This window comes from Perognathus longimembris, chromosome 1 (genome assembly GCF_023159225.1).
Source record: "Perognathus longimembris pacificus isolate PPM17 chromosome 1, ASM2315922v1, whole genome shotgun sequence".
Taxonomy (NCBI): domain Eukaryota; kingdom Metazoa; phylum Chordata; class Mammalia; order Rodentia; family Heteromyidae; genus Perognathus; species Perognathus longimembris.
In genome coordinates, this window is record NC_063161.1 from 49,813,069 (window position 1) to 49,829,691 (window position 16,623).

Consider the following 16,623-nt stretch of genomic DNA (forward strand, 5'->3'; position numbering starts at 1 on the left):
TGTATTTTTTTTTCCACCCTGTCGGTCATGAGGTTTGAACTGTGGGCCTGGGCACTGTCCCTGAGCTCTTTTGCTCAAGGCTAGCGCTCTACTTGACCACTTGAGCCACAGTACTGCTTCCAGGTTTTCTGGTGGCTAATTGGAGATAAGAGTCTCATGGACTTTCCTGCCAGGTAAGCTTTGAACCACGATCCTCAGCTTCCTGAGTAGCTAGGATTACAAGCATGAGCCACCTGTGCCCAGCTCCCCCAAAATATTTAAAGTAGATTCTGGCCCTAGTAACTAGCTCTGATCCAGTCAAAAAACAAAAACAAAAATAAAACCCTGCGCTATCTACCGTCTCCCAGCCCTGAAGTTCTGCCTGTGCTCACCTGCTCAAAGACGAGCACACTGCGGGAGGCGGGGGGCAGCTGACACTCCACGGCCACGTGGATCGGGAGGAGGCAGAGTAGTGCCACATGGGCAGCTAGCAGCACACAGCCCAGGCCTGCACCCAGCATCCAGATTCCACCAGTGGCAGGCCTGGCCCATAGTCGCAGGGCCTGGTAGGGTACCAGCAAAGTAGACAGGAACATGGGGACCCATGTGATTAGCGCCAAGGGGAGCTGTCCAAAGCTGAAGATCAGTAGGTCCAACTCTAGTCCCAGCCTTGGAGTGGGGAAAGAAAGAGTAGACAAAAATGTAACTCATCTTTGTCCCCTTCCTCTTCGGTGAGAGCTCTTGGAATGACCCATCATGGCAGGTGTTCACACCTTGCCTCTGTTACCCAGGACTTCTAGTGCAGGGCCTTGCCCACTGAGATCCAGTCATGGAGGGGGTTCATTCTTAATTACCTTTTTAAAATTTTTATTTACTTATTAATTAGTTAATTAATTTAGTGCCTGTCCTGGGGCTTGAACACAGAGCCTGGGCACTGACCCTTAAGCTTTTTCTGCTCAAGCCTAGCACTCTACCTCTTGAGCCACAGTTGCACTTCTGGCTTTTGGGTGGTTAATTGGGGATAAGAGTCTCACTGACTTTCCTGCCCAGGCTGGCTCTGAGCCTCAATCCTCACATCTCAGCCAGGAGTACTTTAGGTGGGAAGGCCATTAGAAGCCATGTTTAATGAGTACCCAATAATCAAAGGGCCGGGGGCAGGTGGAACACTGAAAGCCAAACACTGAGCAGGGTGCCTATCCCAGGCAGAAAGGGCTTACCTGCCCTCATCAATGATGTCGATGGCCAAGGTGCTGATGATGAAGACACACAGGCCGGCGATGAACATGTGGTAGATGGTGCGGAAGTGCTGCACCTCCATCAGCTCACTGGAGGGAAGGGGCCAAAGGTCAGGGTGGGAGGTCTGCAGAGGCCTGTACCCCAGCACGGGCACTGTCTATGAGGGCGTGGGGCCTGCCAATTGAGCACTTCTAGCTAAGGGCTGTCCTGTGGCTTCTCCCCCTGGTGGCTTATCTTCTACAGCTACACTCAGAGCAAAGCCCACTCCACATCCTCCCACAAGCCACCTAGAGAGAGTCGGGGCAAGAAAACTGAGGTGTCCTAGACCCTCAGCCAAAGCCTTTTCTCATCCTCCCATCCCCTGTCCTCACCCCTGACTTACTCTAGCAGAGACTTGCGTAGGATGAAAACTTTTCGTTTTCCAAAGGATGAGCCATGAGTCCTGAATTAAGGCAGTTGTTCACACAGTCAGGATCCAAAAGAAGACCAGGGGGAGGGGCAAGACCAGGCAGAAGGTCAGAAACTTGAGAGCCATGGCAATAGCAGAGAAAAGTCAGGATCAGGCCCAGAAAGTAGAGGCCAGTGTCAGAAGGGCCACACAGTAAAGGGAGAAAAGAGGGGGCTAGAGTCGGGATCATGCTAAGGCTGGCAAAAGAACATGTTTACGGCTCATGATCTTACAGTAGAAGAATGCTACACATTTATCCCTCAGCCTTCTGGATCCTCAGACTCACTTGCTTGAGGAAGTGGGGGGAGTGGAGAGCAGAGATTTGTCTTGTTGTGGGTAGGATTTCATAGCCTCCCACATGGCCCGATCCATCAGTTCCACCAGCTGTTCCTGTGCTTGCTCCAGCAACTGAGTCTTTACAGCCTACATGTCAAAACCAGAAGACAGACCACTGTCCCTGAATCCATCCTGCTGTTCTGTCATTCACCAAACATCTCCTGAACTTCTCTCTAGGCCAGGAACAATGCTAAGTGCTAGGAACAGAAAGACGAGCCGCTGGTGCTGGTGGCTCATACCTAGAATCCTAGCTACTGGGGAGGCTGCGCTCTGAGGACTGAGGCTCACAGTCTGCCTGTGCAGGAAAATCAGTGAGACTCTTTTTTTTTTTTTTTTTTTTTGCCAGTCCTGGGCTTGGACTCAGGGCCTGAGCACTGTCCCTGGCTTCTTTTTGCTCAAGGCTAGCACTCTGCCACTTGAGCCACAGCGCCACTTCTGGCCATTTTCTGTATATGTGGTGCTGGGGAATTGAACCCAAGGCCTCATGTATACGAGGCAAGCACTCTTGCCACTAGGCCATATTCCCAGCCCCATCAGTGAGACTCTTACCCACAATTAAGTACTCCAGAGAGCCGAACGCTGAAGTGTGGCTGAAAGTGGTAGGGTGTTAGCCTTGAGCAAAAGAGCTCAGGTGCAGCACCCAGGCCCTGAGTTCAAGCCCCAGGACTGGTACAGAAAGAGAGAGAGACAGACAGACAGACACACAGAGAGAGAGAGAGAGAGAGAGAGAGAGAGAGAGAGAGAGAGAGAGAGAGAGAGGGAGGGAGAGAGGCCATGACCCTGTCCAGGGCTTCCCAAGCCTGCTTCCAAAGGCATCAGGAAGAATCAAGAATGATAGCACAAGTCAGATGTAAGAATGCACACCTGTAATCTCAGCCACTTGAGAGACTGAGTCTCGCTGATTGTGAGTTGTAATCCAGCACAATGAAACTCCATTTTTTAACAAAAGTAATCTAGGTGCTGGTAGCTTACATCTATAATTCTAGCTACTTTGGGGGCTGAGATCCGAGAATCTCTGTTTGAAGCCATCCTGGGCAGACAAGTCGGAGAGACTCTCCTCCCCAGTTAGCCAGCAAAAAGCCAGAACTGGAGGTGTGGCTCAAGTGGTAGAACACCAGCCTTGATTGAAAAGCCAAGTGAGAGCGCCCCACTCTGAGTTCAAGCCCCAGTACTGGCACCAAAAAAAAAAAAAAGTGTCACAATTCTAGCCAGGTCACCTATGTCCCTCACACTCTGAACTCTAGCCATACTAACAGGAAGATTTCATATGGACTGACTTTTGGTCCCTGTCCTGAGGAGATGTGTTTCAAATTCCTCCATCTTAACCCTTCACCTGGCCTTTGAAATCAAGCACAAATCATTACCAAAGCAATTCTCACCCCTGCCTCCTGCCACCCCAGGACCTGTCCATCTTGAGCTCTGACCTCTGAGGTCTCTCACCTCCATATGTCGGGTCCATTTCACCAAATCTGGGGCTCTGTGCGTCTCAGTGTTTCCTAGGAGGAGGGGGGGTCAAAGGGCATACTCAAGGGGGAAGAGTTAATAGTTCTACAGGCCCAAGGGTATCCTCTGGCTAGGAAATTGCTTCCTGCAAGCTCAGTAGCCTCCCTTCCCCCCAGCCAGGTGATGTCTAGTATTATGGGTGGGGCAACTAGAAGAGGAAGTTATTTTTGTAGGGGACTCGGGGAATACCAGCAAGAGGGAGCCCGATGATTGTGCTGGAAACAGGGTACCTGGAGAACAGTAAACTACCCCACCTGCTCCATTAGAGGGTCAGAAAGACAAGGCAAGGCCACTCATCTGAATATTGCTGTTCTCCTCTACCTCTTTGCTGGGCGGTGGAGGGAAGAAGTCAGCATCCACCTTTCCTTGGCTTCCCACAACAGCAGGAAGGACTGAAGTTAGACAGCAAGAGACTCTTCTCAACAACGCATCTCGAACCCAACCTGGACTGACCTTGGTACCCCTCCCAGGGGCGGCTCACCTTCTCCAGCAGGTTGCTCTTGCTGCTTCTTCCCCAGCCCTTCTCCGTTCTGTCTGCGGTTCCGCCCGCGGGCCGCCCTTGTCTCCATGATGGGAGTCTGGAGTGGGCAGCGGGTGGCTGCTACTGTGCTCTGCCTGCCTGCTGCAGAGCTCTTGTTCCACTTGGCTCAGATGACAGCTCCAGGGACTAAAGTCCTTTCTGGAGGAGGGGTGGGGGCTCTGGAGTGCAATAGGTTATCAGACAGCCGTGCTTCTCAGACCCAAGCCCTGCTTTCTGGCAGACACAAGGACGGCCACAGTCCCTCAGCACCCGGCTACCACCCGGAAGCCCAGCGCTCTGCCTGCTGGCCCTGACCCAGGCAGAGGGCTCTGCACTAGGCTGGCAGGGGGACTTGGTCTCTTTGAGGCTTATCACTTAACATGGCGGGCTGAAGGTCAGGGAAGAATCAGAAACATCTTTGGGAACTACTGTGCACAGTATTGTCCTATGGGCCATACTAAATGACTGATGCTTGGGGTGATGTGGCCCCTTTGGGGAATGCTGAGCATCAGGGCCCCTGCACGTCGGCTTGGATTAGCATGTGGGCAGAAAGGAGTCCAAACACGCACTTACTCAGCACTGAGAAAGTGTCAGGTGTATTACTGTATATGATTTTGGTACACTAGATATTGTATATATGCCTACCTGATCTAGGGAAGGGAAAGAAAAATGAGGGTGTAAGATATCACAAGAAATGTATTCACTGCCTTATTATGTAACTGTACCCCCTTTGCACACACCTTGTCAATTAATTTTTTTAAAGTGTCCGGTATAATTACATAGGGAAAAATCGAGCACAAACTTCTTTCTTTGTATGTGGGTGCTGGTACTGAGGCTTAAACTCAGAGCCCCATGTTCTTGCTTAGCTTTTTCACGCAAGGCTTAAGCCACAGCTCCACTTCTGCTTTTTTATTTTTATTTTTTTTGCTAGTTAATTGGAAATAAGAGTGCCATGGACTTTTCTGCCTGAGCTGGCTTTGAATCTCCATCCTCAGTGCTCAACTCCCCGAGTAGCTAGGATTACTGGCATGAGCCAGCAAATCTCTTTCCATCATTGACTAGCTGTGTAATTTCAGGCAAGTGACCTAATCTTTTTTTTTTTTTTTTTTTTTTGCCAGTCCTGGGCCTTGGACTCAGGGCCTGAGCACTGTCCCTGGCTTCTTCCCGCTCAAGGCTAGCACTCTGCCACTTGAACCACAGCGCCGCTTCTGGCCGTTTTCTGTATATGTGGTGCTGGGGAATCGAACCTAGGGCCTCGTGTATCCAAGGCAGGCACTCTTGCCACTAGGCTATATCCCCAGCCCCTAATCTTTTAAAGCCTTCTAATAAAAATGGCGGGGGGCGGGGGCGGAGTGAGAGAAGTCCTTCTTTCATAAAGTAAACACAAGTGAAGTAGTCAAGGTAAATCTGACAGTCCAGGGTCTGGTGCAAGAGCCAAAGATGCGAGCTCAATCCAGAACACTTGCCTTCCCTTTTTGGTAGGAAGTCACGGAGGGCAGGGTGCTTTGAGAGTTCTTCTTTGCTGAGTTCCTGTTGGGGATTAATTATTAATCTTTGCCCTGCCCTTAAATCCAAAGATCAGTGTTGGAAACAAGGTCACAACCTGACTGAAGCCTTGATCTCAGTCTCCCCCCGCCCCCCAACTCCTGGTGGCTAGCAGGGTGAGGCCTGGGGGCTGGAGACCTGTGCCAGTGACTACTGTCCCTTTGGTTCTAAGTGAAGCAGGAGGGACTGAGGCTGTCCACCAGGAAGAGAAAAAGGTCTCAGGGCTCTGGGACTGGGAGAAGTGACACAGAGACATGGGCCAGAGATCCCCCAAACAGCTTTATTAACACCCCAAGCTGATGACAACAATCTTTATGTATCCAAATAGATCTGTAAGGGCCCAGGGGTGATGGGGAGAATGAGATGGCCTGCAGGTGGATTTTTTTGAGATGACAGCCCCATGACCCTGTCAGCTCCCAATGGCTTTAGCCACTGTTCCCAGTGGGGCAGAGGAAGCTTCCATCACCATCTGGAGACCCTGGCAAGGGCTGGCCCATCCGGTCCACACACCAGCAGGGACCCCGGCGGTGCCCCCGGGAGGAGCGACACTAGAGAGAGAGGCACACATATCAGAAGCAACATGGGGGCTTCCAGTGGGAGACATGAGAAGGGACTCCTGAGCCCCAGTGAGCTGAGACATCTGACAGGTAGTTCCCTCCCTTTACTTCCCCCTTTCGCCTACTGTGTTCTGCTAGGTCCAAACGGTAGTTTTCTTTTTCTTTTCTTTTTACTTTTGGTTGGTTGTGGAGCTTGAACTTGGGGCCTGGGTACTGTCCCTGAGCTCTTTTGCCCAAGGCCTAGCCTTCTATGACTTGAGACACAGCGCCACTTGTGGTTTTCTGGTGGTTAATTGGAGGTAAGAGTCTCATGGACTCTTCCTTCCTGCCCAGCTGGCTTTGATCTGTGATCCTCAGATCTCAGCCTCCTGAGTAGCTAGGATTACAGGCATGAGCCACTGGCACCCGGCTTTCTTTTTTGTGCCAGTCCTGGGGCTTGAACTCAGGGCCTGAGCACTGTCCCTGGCTTCTTTTTGCTCAAGGCTAGCACTCTACTACTTGAGCTACAGCGTCACTTCTAATTTTTTCTGTCTATGTGGTGCTGGGGAATTGAACCCAGGGCTTCATGCATGCTAGGCAAGCACTCTACCACTAAACCAAATTCCCAGCCCTCAGCCTCTTTCTTTCTTTCATCTTCCTTCCTTCCCTCCTTCTCTCTCTCTCTCTTTCTTTCCTTTGATTTTGTACTGGTATTGCATTTAAAGTCAGAACCTAGGTGCTGTCCTTTAGCTTTTTTAAACTTAAGTCTGGTTCTCTACCACTTGATCCACAGCTCCACTTCTGTTTTTTTGTTTGTTTTGTAGTTAACTGGAGATAAGACACTCATGGACTTTCCTGCCCCATCTGGCTTTGAACTATGATTCTCAGCTCTCAGCCTCCTGAGTGGCTAGGATTACAGCTGTAAGCCTCACTTCCACACAGTAGTTTTCAAAATGGGGCTCCTACCCAACAGCACTAGCACCATCAGGAATGTGTGGGAAATGCATCCTCTGAGGCCCAGTCCGCCCCTACTCAACCGGAAACTACAGGTAGCTAGGGCTCAGCTCTCCCAGTGTTCACAAACCCTCCAGAGGATTCTGAGGGCTTAAGTTCAAGAGCTATGGGGAGGCCATTTGTAGGTACTTTAAGTTCTCTTCTACAATGGCTGGTTATTCCCTATGTCTGTGTGGGTCCTAAAACTGGGAGATCCTGAAAGGCAAGGACCTTCTCCTTTATGTAACTTCGTAAGGCAGCCCTCCCCACTCCTGGACAGGAGCCTTGCACTGGGGCTGGAGGAGTTTCTTACCTGATGCTTCTGGTAGAAGCCTTGGTGGTCACAGTTAGGCACATAGAGGGGCTGAGTCCCCCGGAAGATCTCCGTCTGGAGTTGCTGCAGCACCGAATCCAGATGTCTGCGGCAGGGGCCCTGCAGGGAGAACGGGCAGCTCAGAGCCAGGACTGGCGTTCACAGAGAGGTGGAAGTCTCTAATGAAAGTCTCCAGAAATTCCTATCCTTTTTGTTCTCTTCCCAGCCCTGGACGCACCATGTCCGTGTCTTGAACACCCCCAGGATTGGGCCTGGAGGGAGTGCTGGAGGCTTCTGGGTTCCTCTGTTGGTCTCTGCGGTTCAGGCCCTGGGAGCGGGTGGCACCTCGGTGGGGTTTACTCTCCTTAGGATTCTCCCCTGTGGATGTAGAAGGAAGGGGAGGAGAAGCAAAGAATCATGCAGGTGCCAAGGACCAGCAAGAGAAGAGCCTGACCTTCCCCCTAATACTTGAAGTGGGAGTGACAGAGGGTCTAATGGATTAGGAGAAACTGCGAGGGATATTAGAACCTGATTCCTCTGTGGCCTTATTCTGGCCAGAATTTCTTTCTGTAAAAAACAGTTATATTGTGGGGCTGGGGATATGGCCTAGTGGCAAGAGTGCCTGCCTTAGATACACGAGGCCCTGGGTTCGATTCCCCAGCACCACATATACAGAAAACGGCCAGAAGCGGCGCTGTGGCTCAAGTGGCAGAGTGCTAGCCTTGAGCGGGAAGAAGCCAGGGACAGTGCTCAGGCCCTGAGTCCAAGGCCCAGGACTGGCCAAAAAAAAAAAAAAAACCAAAAAACAAACAAAAACAGTTATATTGGGCTGGGAATATGGCCTAGTGGCAAGAGTGCTTGCCTCATTTACACGAAGCCCTGGGTTCCATTCCCCAGCACCACATATACAGAAAATGGCCAGAAGTGGCGCTGTGGTTCAAGTGGTAGAGTGCTAGCCTTGAGCAAAGAGAAGCCAGGGACAGTGCTCAGGCCCTGAGTCCAAGGCCCAGGACTGGCAAAAAAAGAGAAAGAAACAGTTATATTGCTTTTCCTGATAACACTCTCCAATGTAAGTGTATGTGTGTGTATGTGTGTGTGTGTGGACATGTGTGCATGCGCACGCTCAATCACTCGAGCCACAGTTCCGCTCTGGCTTTTTGCTGGTTAACTGGAAATGAATCTCATGGACTTTTCTGCTTGGGCTGGCTTCGAACAATGATATTCAGATCTCAGCCTCCTAAGTAGCTAGGATTACAGGTGTGAGCCCCTAGCGCCCAGCTTTCCAGAGTCATTTTAAGGATTATAAGGAGAAGCATTTTAGGAGGCCAAAATAGCTGTTCTACCAGAGACCAGAAGAGGGCGCATGAAGCCAGGGAGATGGGGCAGAAGGGCGAGGAACTAGAGGGGGTCAACTGGGACCCAAGTGGAATGTGTGTCCCTGCTGTGACCCTGTTGTGACTCAGCCCACCCCTCTCAGGCTTGACATGTGGTTACTTTGGGGCACTGCAGGGGTAATCTCTTCTTTCTGGTCCTCTGTGGTTCAGCCCAGTTCAACCCCAGTGGTTACAGCAACATCTGGATTCCATCCTGAACCAGGATGGGCTGAGGCAGGTTACAAAGGAGCAGGAAGTGAGGGAAAAGTTACCAACCTGCAGGTTGCTCCTAATTTTGGAGTGAGTTTCTGAGGGCCCTAGGAATAGCCCAGGCCTGGAAAAGGGTGAGGAATGAATTCAGGAGTAGGAAACCCAGAGATAGGAAACATGCACTGCTTGGAGTTAGATAGGAGACCTCTTAAAGGGACCATCAGCCCATCTCCTTGCCTAGAGACAAGTTCCCATCAGCATTCTATTTCTAACCTGACAGTCCTTTCTTTCTGCAATCCTCTTATTCTTCTTCCTCAAGGCCCCCTAGTCTCCTCAGACCTATCCCTCAATCCCTAGATTAAAGACCACACTCCAAACTGCCTTTCTTAAACCTGCCCAGATTCCAGATCACTTTTTTTCCCAGTCCTGGGGCTTGAACTCAGGGCCTGAGCACTGTCCCTGGCTTTCTTTCACTCAAGACTAACACTCTACCACTTGAGTCACAGCGCCACGTCTGCCTTTTTCTGCTTACATGGTGCTGAGGAATTGAACCCAGGGCTTCACACATGCTAGGCAAGCACTGTACCACTAGGCTACATTCCCAGCCCCCAGATCACTCTTTTTAAGAGAATCCCTGGGCTGGGATGTAGCTCAGTGGCAAAGCGCTTGCCTACCAAGTGCAACGTCCTGGGTTCGATCCTCAGTACCAAAAAAAAAGAAAAGACAAACAGAGAAAGAAGAATCCCCCTAAGCTGGACACTGGTGGCTCATGTCTATAATCCTGGCCAAGCAGGAGACAGATTTGAGGACTGCAGTTCAAAGCCAACCTGGGCAGGAACATTTGCAAGTGTCTAATCTCTGGTTAACTAACAAAAAGCTAGAAGTGAAGGTATGGCTCAAGTGGTAGAGCACTAGCTTTGAGTGGAGAAAGCTAAGGGACAGAGCTCAGGACCTTAGTTCAAGTCCCAGTTCCTGTAGAGGAGAGAGAGAGAGAGAGAGAGAGAGAGAGAGAGAGAGAGAGAGAGAGAGAGACAGACAGACAGACAGACAGAGAGACAGAGAAAGAGACAGAGAGAAAGAGAGAGATCCAGAGAGAGGAGAATCCCTACAAGATTGGAAACTGGCACTTGGGACTAAAAGAAAGTCCAAATTAAAATTTTCATTCCTTTCCATGGAAAAATCAAAAGCTGAGATGCCTTTGGGGGTGGGGCAGTTTGCCTTGCCTGCCCCTCCCATCTCTCCATTGCCCTTCTGTCTTTCTGGTGCTGACTCACTTGGTTGCTACCCACCCAGTGACTCAGTTTCCTATGCTCTTCCCTAGAGATGGGTGGGATGGTGAGGGTAGAGGGTTCCAAACAAGTTTAAGTCATATAAGCCTGACTTGGCCTGTTGTCTTCTTTTCTCAGATCTTTCTCCCTCCCCAAGCCCTCCAAGCAGGGCCTTCTTCCTGTCACCAGTCTAATTGAGTACAGCTCCAGGCATCTTCTGTGCTCCCTTTTCAGATGCTTGTTACACTGCCATTAAGAGGAGCTCAGGGCCAAGGGCTGTAGGCTCACTCACTCTCATAATCCCAGCTACTCAGGAGACTGACATCTGATGAGGACTGAGGCTTAAAGCTAGCCCCGGCAAGAAAGTCCATGAACATCTCATCTTCAATTAACCACCCAAAAGCCAAAGTGGAGCTGTGGCTCAAGTGTTAGAGCATTAGCAATGAGCAAAAAAAGCTCAGAGACAAACCCCAGGCCCTGAGTTGAAGCCCGGGACTCTCTCTCACACACACACACACACACACACACACACACACACACACACACACACACAGAGCAGGATTGAGAGTGTGACTCAAGTGATAGAGCATCTGCCTAGCAAGTGCAAGTCCTTGAGTTCAAATCCCAATACCTAAAAATAAAAGTAAATTTGCCTGATTATAGTGACTCAGACCTATAATCCTACCTACTCAGAAGGCCAGAATCTGAGAACTGTGGTTCAAAGATAGCCCTGGCAGGAAAGTTGGTGAAACTCTTCAATTAACCACCAAAAACATCTGGAAGTGAAGCTGTGGCTCAAGTGGTAGTGTCAGCTCTTTGAATGAAGAAGCTAAGAAGCAGCATCTAGGCCCTGAGTTCAAGCCCCGGGACCACACACACACACACACACACACACACACACACACACACACACACACACAGAGAGAGAGAGAGAGAGAGAGAGAGAGAGAGAGAGAGAGAGGTTTCTTTGTATGTAACATTTGGGGGTCTAGGGTTCCATTCCCTGTTTCTCCATATTGGAGCTGGGTCCTGGCTCCAGCCTGGTCTCTGGGGTTGAAGGAGCTAGGCCTGCTGAAGCACAAGGGAAGCTCTAAATCTTCCACATGCCCCCCATCCCCCTTACCTATTTCCCTCCAGGGAAAATGGACCAAAAAGAAGGAGGGGGAAGAGGAGGAGTAGGAGGAAGAGGTGAAGGAGGAGGAAGACGTGAAGGAAGAGGAGAAAGTGAAGGAGGAGGAGGAAGAAGAAAGAGAGAAGGAAGGAAAGAAGGGAAAGGAAGGAAGGAGGAGAGAGAGAAAGAGAAAGGAAGGAAGAAAGGAAGGAAGGAAGGAAGGAAGGAAAAAAGAAAGAAAGAAAAGAAAAGAAAGAAAGTTGGGAGCTCAAACACCTTGCCTTTCCCCAGTTCTCCTAACCACACCCAGCCTTCTATTTCTAGAACTCACTTTTCTGTCCCCTCTCCCCCACCGGAAGGTGGGAGAGGAGGCAGCATCACTGGGCAGGATCCGGAGCTTGCATGGGTACCTGCCGGCATCCTTTGGGATCTGTACAGTTTCTCCTGGGAGGGACCGGGGCAGGGCGTGGACTCACCCGAGGGCTTGCGGACCGGAAGACAGCGGCCTCTGCCCAGTAGCAGTGCCCTCAAAGGTGTCTCCTCATCCTTGGTCGGCTGGCATTGCAGTCCGGGGGTGCAGTAAGGAGTGTAGACCCCGCACAGCTGCCCCTCTCTCCTGACACAATCCCCAGTTTCTGCGCAGCCCTCCATTGCGGGCTTCTTAGCAGCCTCCTCCTCCAGGCAGCCTCCGGGACAACCCTCCTGTACTGCCTGCCTGCAGCCTGGGCACCGTGCCAAGGCACTTTCTGGGTGGGCAGCAAGCAGAAGAGTTAGTAGTAACAGCGGTGGCAGCAGCCCGTAGGGGGTCATGATCAGAGTTTTGCCCTGCCCACCCCTTCCAGAACTGTCTCGGCGCAACTGCTGCAGGCTGCCCTGCCGTGCCTTAAGTAGCTGTGGGTCAGGGGCTGAGCCCTGTAAGAGCCAGGTGAAGGAGGGAGGGGGACAGGCAGAGGCATTCCCTAAACTGGGTGGGGCTGGAGAGCCCCCCTCCCACCTGGGTGCTCCTCACTGTTCCCTACCCAGTTTCTGTTTACTTCTCAAATTGCTCTACTTTTTCTTGCTTTGTTCCTGGGAATCTAGCCCAGAATTTGGGAGCAGTTCAGCTGGCTAGAGGGACTGGGCTGTGGTGTGGGGAGGAGAGGAAGAAGGGAAGGGCAGGGTGAAGGAGGAACCTGAAATCTAGTTAGCACATTTGTGTAGGGAGATAGGGCAATCTGGCGCTCCATGAGGAATAGATGCAGGGCTACAAGTGAACCAAGAGCCCACTGTGGGTAGCTCACGCCTGTAAATCTAGCTACTCAGGAGGCTGAGATTCGAGGATTGCAGTTCCAAGGCAGCCTAGGCAGGAAAGTCTGGAAGAGTCTTATCTCCAATTAGCCATCAAAAAGCTGGAAGTGGACCTGTGGCTCAAGTGGTAGAGTGCCAGCTTTGAGCAAAAAGAAGCTCCAGGACAGCTCCCAAGCCCTGAGTTCAAGCCCCAGAAAACAACAACAACAACAACCACAAAACTGAGCCTGACGCTGCTGTCTTATATCTGCAATCTTAGCTACTCAGGATGCTGAAATCTGAGCCTTGCTTACAGTTCAAAGCCAGAAAAGTCTTGGGCAGAAAAGTCTGAGAGACTTTTATGTCCACTGAACCAGCAAAAAGCCAGAAGTAGAGCCTATAATAAAGAGCCAGGCTTGAGAAGAAAAAAGAACAAGGGAGGGCCTTGAGTTCAAGCCCTGGTATTAACACACACACACACACACACACACACACACACACACAGGCAGGCAGGAAACTGAGAGGAGATGGTATTGGGGGATCATGAGAGGGATGTAGACCAGTGTGGAGAGAAATAGATAGAAATAGATAATGGGGTTTTGTAAAAACCTCGTGCTGACAGGAGGAAGATCCAGAGAGAGGAGAGGAAAGGCAACACTGAGGAAGGGAGACAAAGTCTTCCTGAGATGTGTTTATGGAAAAATCAAAAGAACCAAAATGGGGCAAGACTGTGGAAGGGGTTGAGAAGTGTTAGAGGTGAAGTGGGAAGAGTGAGTGCTGGACATCTCTGGTTTCTTCTGTTGGTCTCTGTGGCTCACATCAGCAGAAGGAAAAGCAGTACACCTTGAATAAACCGTAGCAGACCTGAGCATTGTGGCGGCAGGCTCTCCTCATGTCTGGAAGCTGAAGGTACAAAGGACATACTGGATGAACATCTGGGAAGTAAGGAAAATTGGTCAGTTGAGATTGTGGAAGGAGATGTGGACAAATTTACATTCTGGATGCTGCGCGGGACAGCAAGCAATCAGAGAGCAAACCCTCCCTTCCCCCTCACCTCTACCCCTTAGATTAGCTGTCCCCCAATTCCTCTCCCTTCTCCAAGGCCCAATCATTCATTGGATTTCTCAGGCTGTGTTATGACCAGGGTACGTTGAAAAGGAATGGGCCTGGTCATTCTGTCTTCCCACTCGCCTGCTCTTTCTCCACCGCCTCTGCTGCAGCTGACCTGCCCTTTCCCACGCAGTGCCCCTAGCAGGAGGACGGAAGGACTGTTTCCTCCAGGCAGCCCACCCCGCCCAGGTCGGGGTTACGTAACAGCCATCTCATTCTTTCCTAAAACACAGGCTTTGGGCATGGACCAAGATTAATTCTGGGCCCCCAAGTAAGAAGGTCAGTGAGGGCTTCCTGAACTTTTAGGCAAATGCCAAATAAAAATAATGTTACTTTTAGCACCGCCCCCCCCCAGGCTACCCTGGGACCCTAGGAGCTGTATTTTACAAGTGTTTTGCATTTTACAAGATTGCAGATTAGACTGGGAGGGAAGAGGGTGTGGGCTATAGTTCCAGGACCTCCTATTCCAAGCTCTGGCCTCAGAGCCCTGTCCACTCATATGGCTGCTGTGTGTGTGTGTGTGTGTGTGTGTGTGTGTAGTTTATGTATCAACTTGCTTAGGGTTCTGGCAAATATCTTTTTTTGGTGGTGGTGGTGCTTGAACCCTGGGCCTGTGCACTGTCCCTGAGCTCTTCAGCTTAAAGCTAGCACTCTACCACTTGAGCCACAGAGCCACTTCCCGTTTTCTGGTGGTTAATTAGAAATAAGTCTCACAGCCTTTTCTGCCCTGGCTGGCTTTGAACCCCAATCCTCAGATCTCAGTCTCCTCAGAAACTAGGATTACAGGCGTGAGCCACTAGCACCTGGCTATGGTTCAGATCTTTAATTCTACTTTTCCTCCCTTCTGCCTTAGCATGCAGGGCAGATTTATGAACAAATGGCAGGTACCTGGGGTGGAGAATGGGCTAAGAGAAAATCCCTGGAAGTGTACTTGGCCTCTGCATGAGAAGAATTTGTTGATAAGCTTCTAGAAGACTGAGAAAGACCAACTAGCTTGGGCTAAGATTTAGGCCAAATTTCCTCCTCTTGTCACAGGTTAAATTCTGTTACTATTTTTTTTTTGGTGGGGCGGGGGGCGGGCGCTGGCTGGTCCTGGGGATTGAACTCAGGGCCTAGGCACCGTTCCTGAGCCTCTTTGTGTTCAAGGCTACTTGAGCCACAGTGCCACCTCCAGCTCTTTTTGAGTAGTTTATTGGAGATGAAGAGTCTCAGGGACTTTCCTGCCTGGGCTGGCCTCGAACTCTGTTCCTCATATCTCAGTCTCCTGAGTAGCTAGGATTACAGGGGTGAGCCACCAACATCTGGCTACATTCTGCTATCTTGATCTCTTTAAATTCATGGCATCCCCCTTCCCCGGTGCTGAGATCTCTTTGAGAAGTAGAAACAGGCCTGGGCTATTTTCTGCCTGAAATTTGAAAAAAAGACAGTAGGCTCAAGCAGAGAACAATATAAAAGGGTTAAAACCATTATGCTGCTGCTGTGGATATCATCCACATGTAGAAATATGTGGCTCTTCTACAGGCAGGAAGACACAGAGAGCAAGACCAGTGACCACGGCACCAAAAGGCCTGAGTCTAATGTGTGTTTGATGTGAACTATTGTGTCTCCCCTCCTGGTCTCCAGTCTGTTTTTATGTTATCAGTCCCCACACACCCTCCCACATGTCCTGATGAAATATATTCACAGTCATGGGATTGTCTCCTTCTCAAAGACTTTCTGGGGTACTTCATGCCCCAAGACCTGTGTTCCCATCTGTCATTTCCTGGCCTGCAAATATAGTGTGATTCAGCTAGCTGGTAGGATCACCTTTCTGGCAGCCTTCTGGCAAGTTCCTATCTTGGGGCGTGAATTGAGATAAGGGGAAGTCAAGGTGAGGCATAACTGTTTTCCAGATTTTTTTTCTCTGGGTCTTCAAGCTTTCAGCTCATGTGTCAGATTCTGTCACACATCTTCCCCCACCTACTTGGCCAGCTGAGTCTTGCCTCCTGCTGAATTCATTTACTTTCTTTTGGTGAGGGGGGGCAGTCCTGGGGTTTGGGACTCAGGGCTTGAGCACTGTCCCTGACTTTTTTTTGCTTAAGGCTAGCACTCTAGCTCTTAAGCCACAGTGTCACTTCTGGCTCTTTATATGTTGTGGTGAGGAATCAAACCCAGGGCTTCATGTATATGAGGCAAGCACTCTACCACTAGACCATATTCCCAGCCCTTCATTAACATTCTTGTGTTGCTTTGTTATCTTGTTGTGTATCTTTGTTGGGTCTTATATTTCCAGTAAGATAAGACCCAAAGTGATTTGAAGACCACAAATCATCCCACTTCCCTTTACCTTCTTTATCCCTGAGTCCTCAACTTCCAGCCCATGTAAAGAGTTTAGAATTGCATATATGCACACATGTACAAACACACACAGAAGGGATAGATCTGAAATCTGAAGGAGCGGAGCCAATCAGATCTACAATCAACTGTAACAATACGAGACTTCCAAGCCCGTCGTCAGTGAGGGAGAGGAAATCTTTCTGTCCAGAGTGGAAGGAGTGATTAGGTGGGAGGAGAACACTCCCACCTGGGATAGGAATCTCCCATGCAGGGGTCCTGATGGCCTTGAGCACCGTCTTTTGCAGGTACTCAACACAATGAGTGTCTTTCCTCCCCTCACATTTGGACTGGACCTACTTCTCCTTGGGTTTTACCAAGGCTCCTCTGTTCCTGAACAGCATTGGGTTCCATGCCATGGTGCACTTTTGTGTATGTGTGCCCGTCCTGGGGCCTGAACTAAGAGTGTGGGCGCTGCCCCCGAGTTCTTTCCGCTCCGGGCTGGCGCTCTACCATTTGAGCCACACAGCGTCACTTCCGGCTTTGCGGTAAGTGTCTCTCGC

The 16,623-nt window shown here is 50.4% G+C and overlaps 2 protein-coding genes across 2 annotated transcripts in view; both read right to left on the reverse strand.

Moving 5' to 3' along the window:
* Window positions 1-4,071, reverse strand: part of Soat2 (sterol O-acyltransferase 2) — a 12,436-nt gene extending 8,365 nt beyond the window's left edge. The window contains exons 1-6 of the mRNA XM_048363656.1: window positions 3,984-4,071; window positions 3,440-3,495; window positions 1,950-2,086; window positions 1,598-1,657; window positions 1,197-1,304; window positions 372-648 (exon numbers count right to left, since the gene is read on the reverse strand). Of these exons, the coding sequence (XP_048219613.1) occupies window positions 372-648; window positions 1,197-1,304; window positions 1,598-1,657; window positions 1,950-2,086; window positions 3,440-3,495; window positions 3,984-4,071 (726 nt within the window). The remainder of the gene's footprint in view (window positions 1-371; window positions 649-1,196; window positions 1,305-1,597; window positions 1,658-1,949; window positions 2,087-3,439; window positions 3,496-3,983) is intronic.
* Window positions 4,072-5,840: 1,769 nt separating this feature from the next.
* Igfbp6 (insulin like growth factor binding protein 6) lies at window positions 5,841-12,413 on the reverse strand. The gene is made up of 4 exons (XM_048363766.1): window positions 11,848-12,413; window positions 7,648-7,787; window positions 7,410-7,529; window positions 5,841-6,115 (listed from the first exon to the last, which is right to left on the reverse strand). Exons 1-4 carry the CDS (start codon window positions 12,179-12,181, stop codon window positions 5,993-5,995), a joined length of 717 nt encoding a protein of 238 aa, XP_048219723.1. The 5' UTR covers window positions 12,182-12,413; the 3' UTR covers window positions 5,841-5,992.
* Window positions 12,414-16,623: the final 4,210 nt, after the last annotated feature.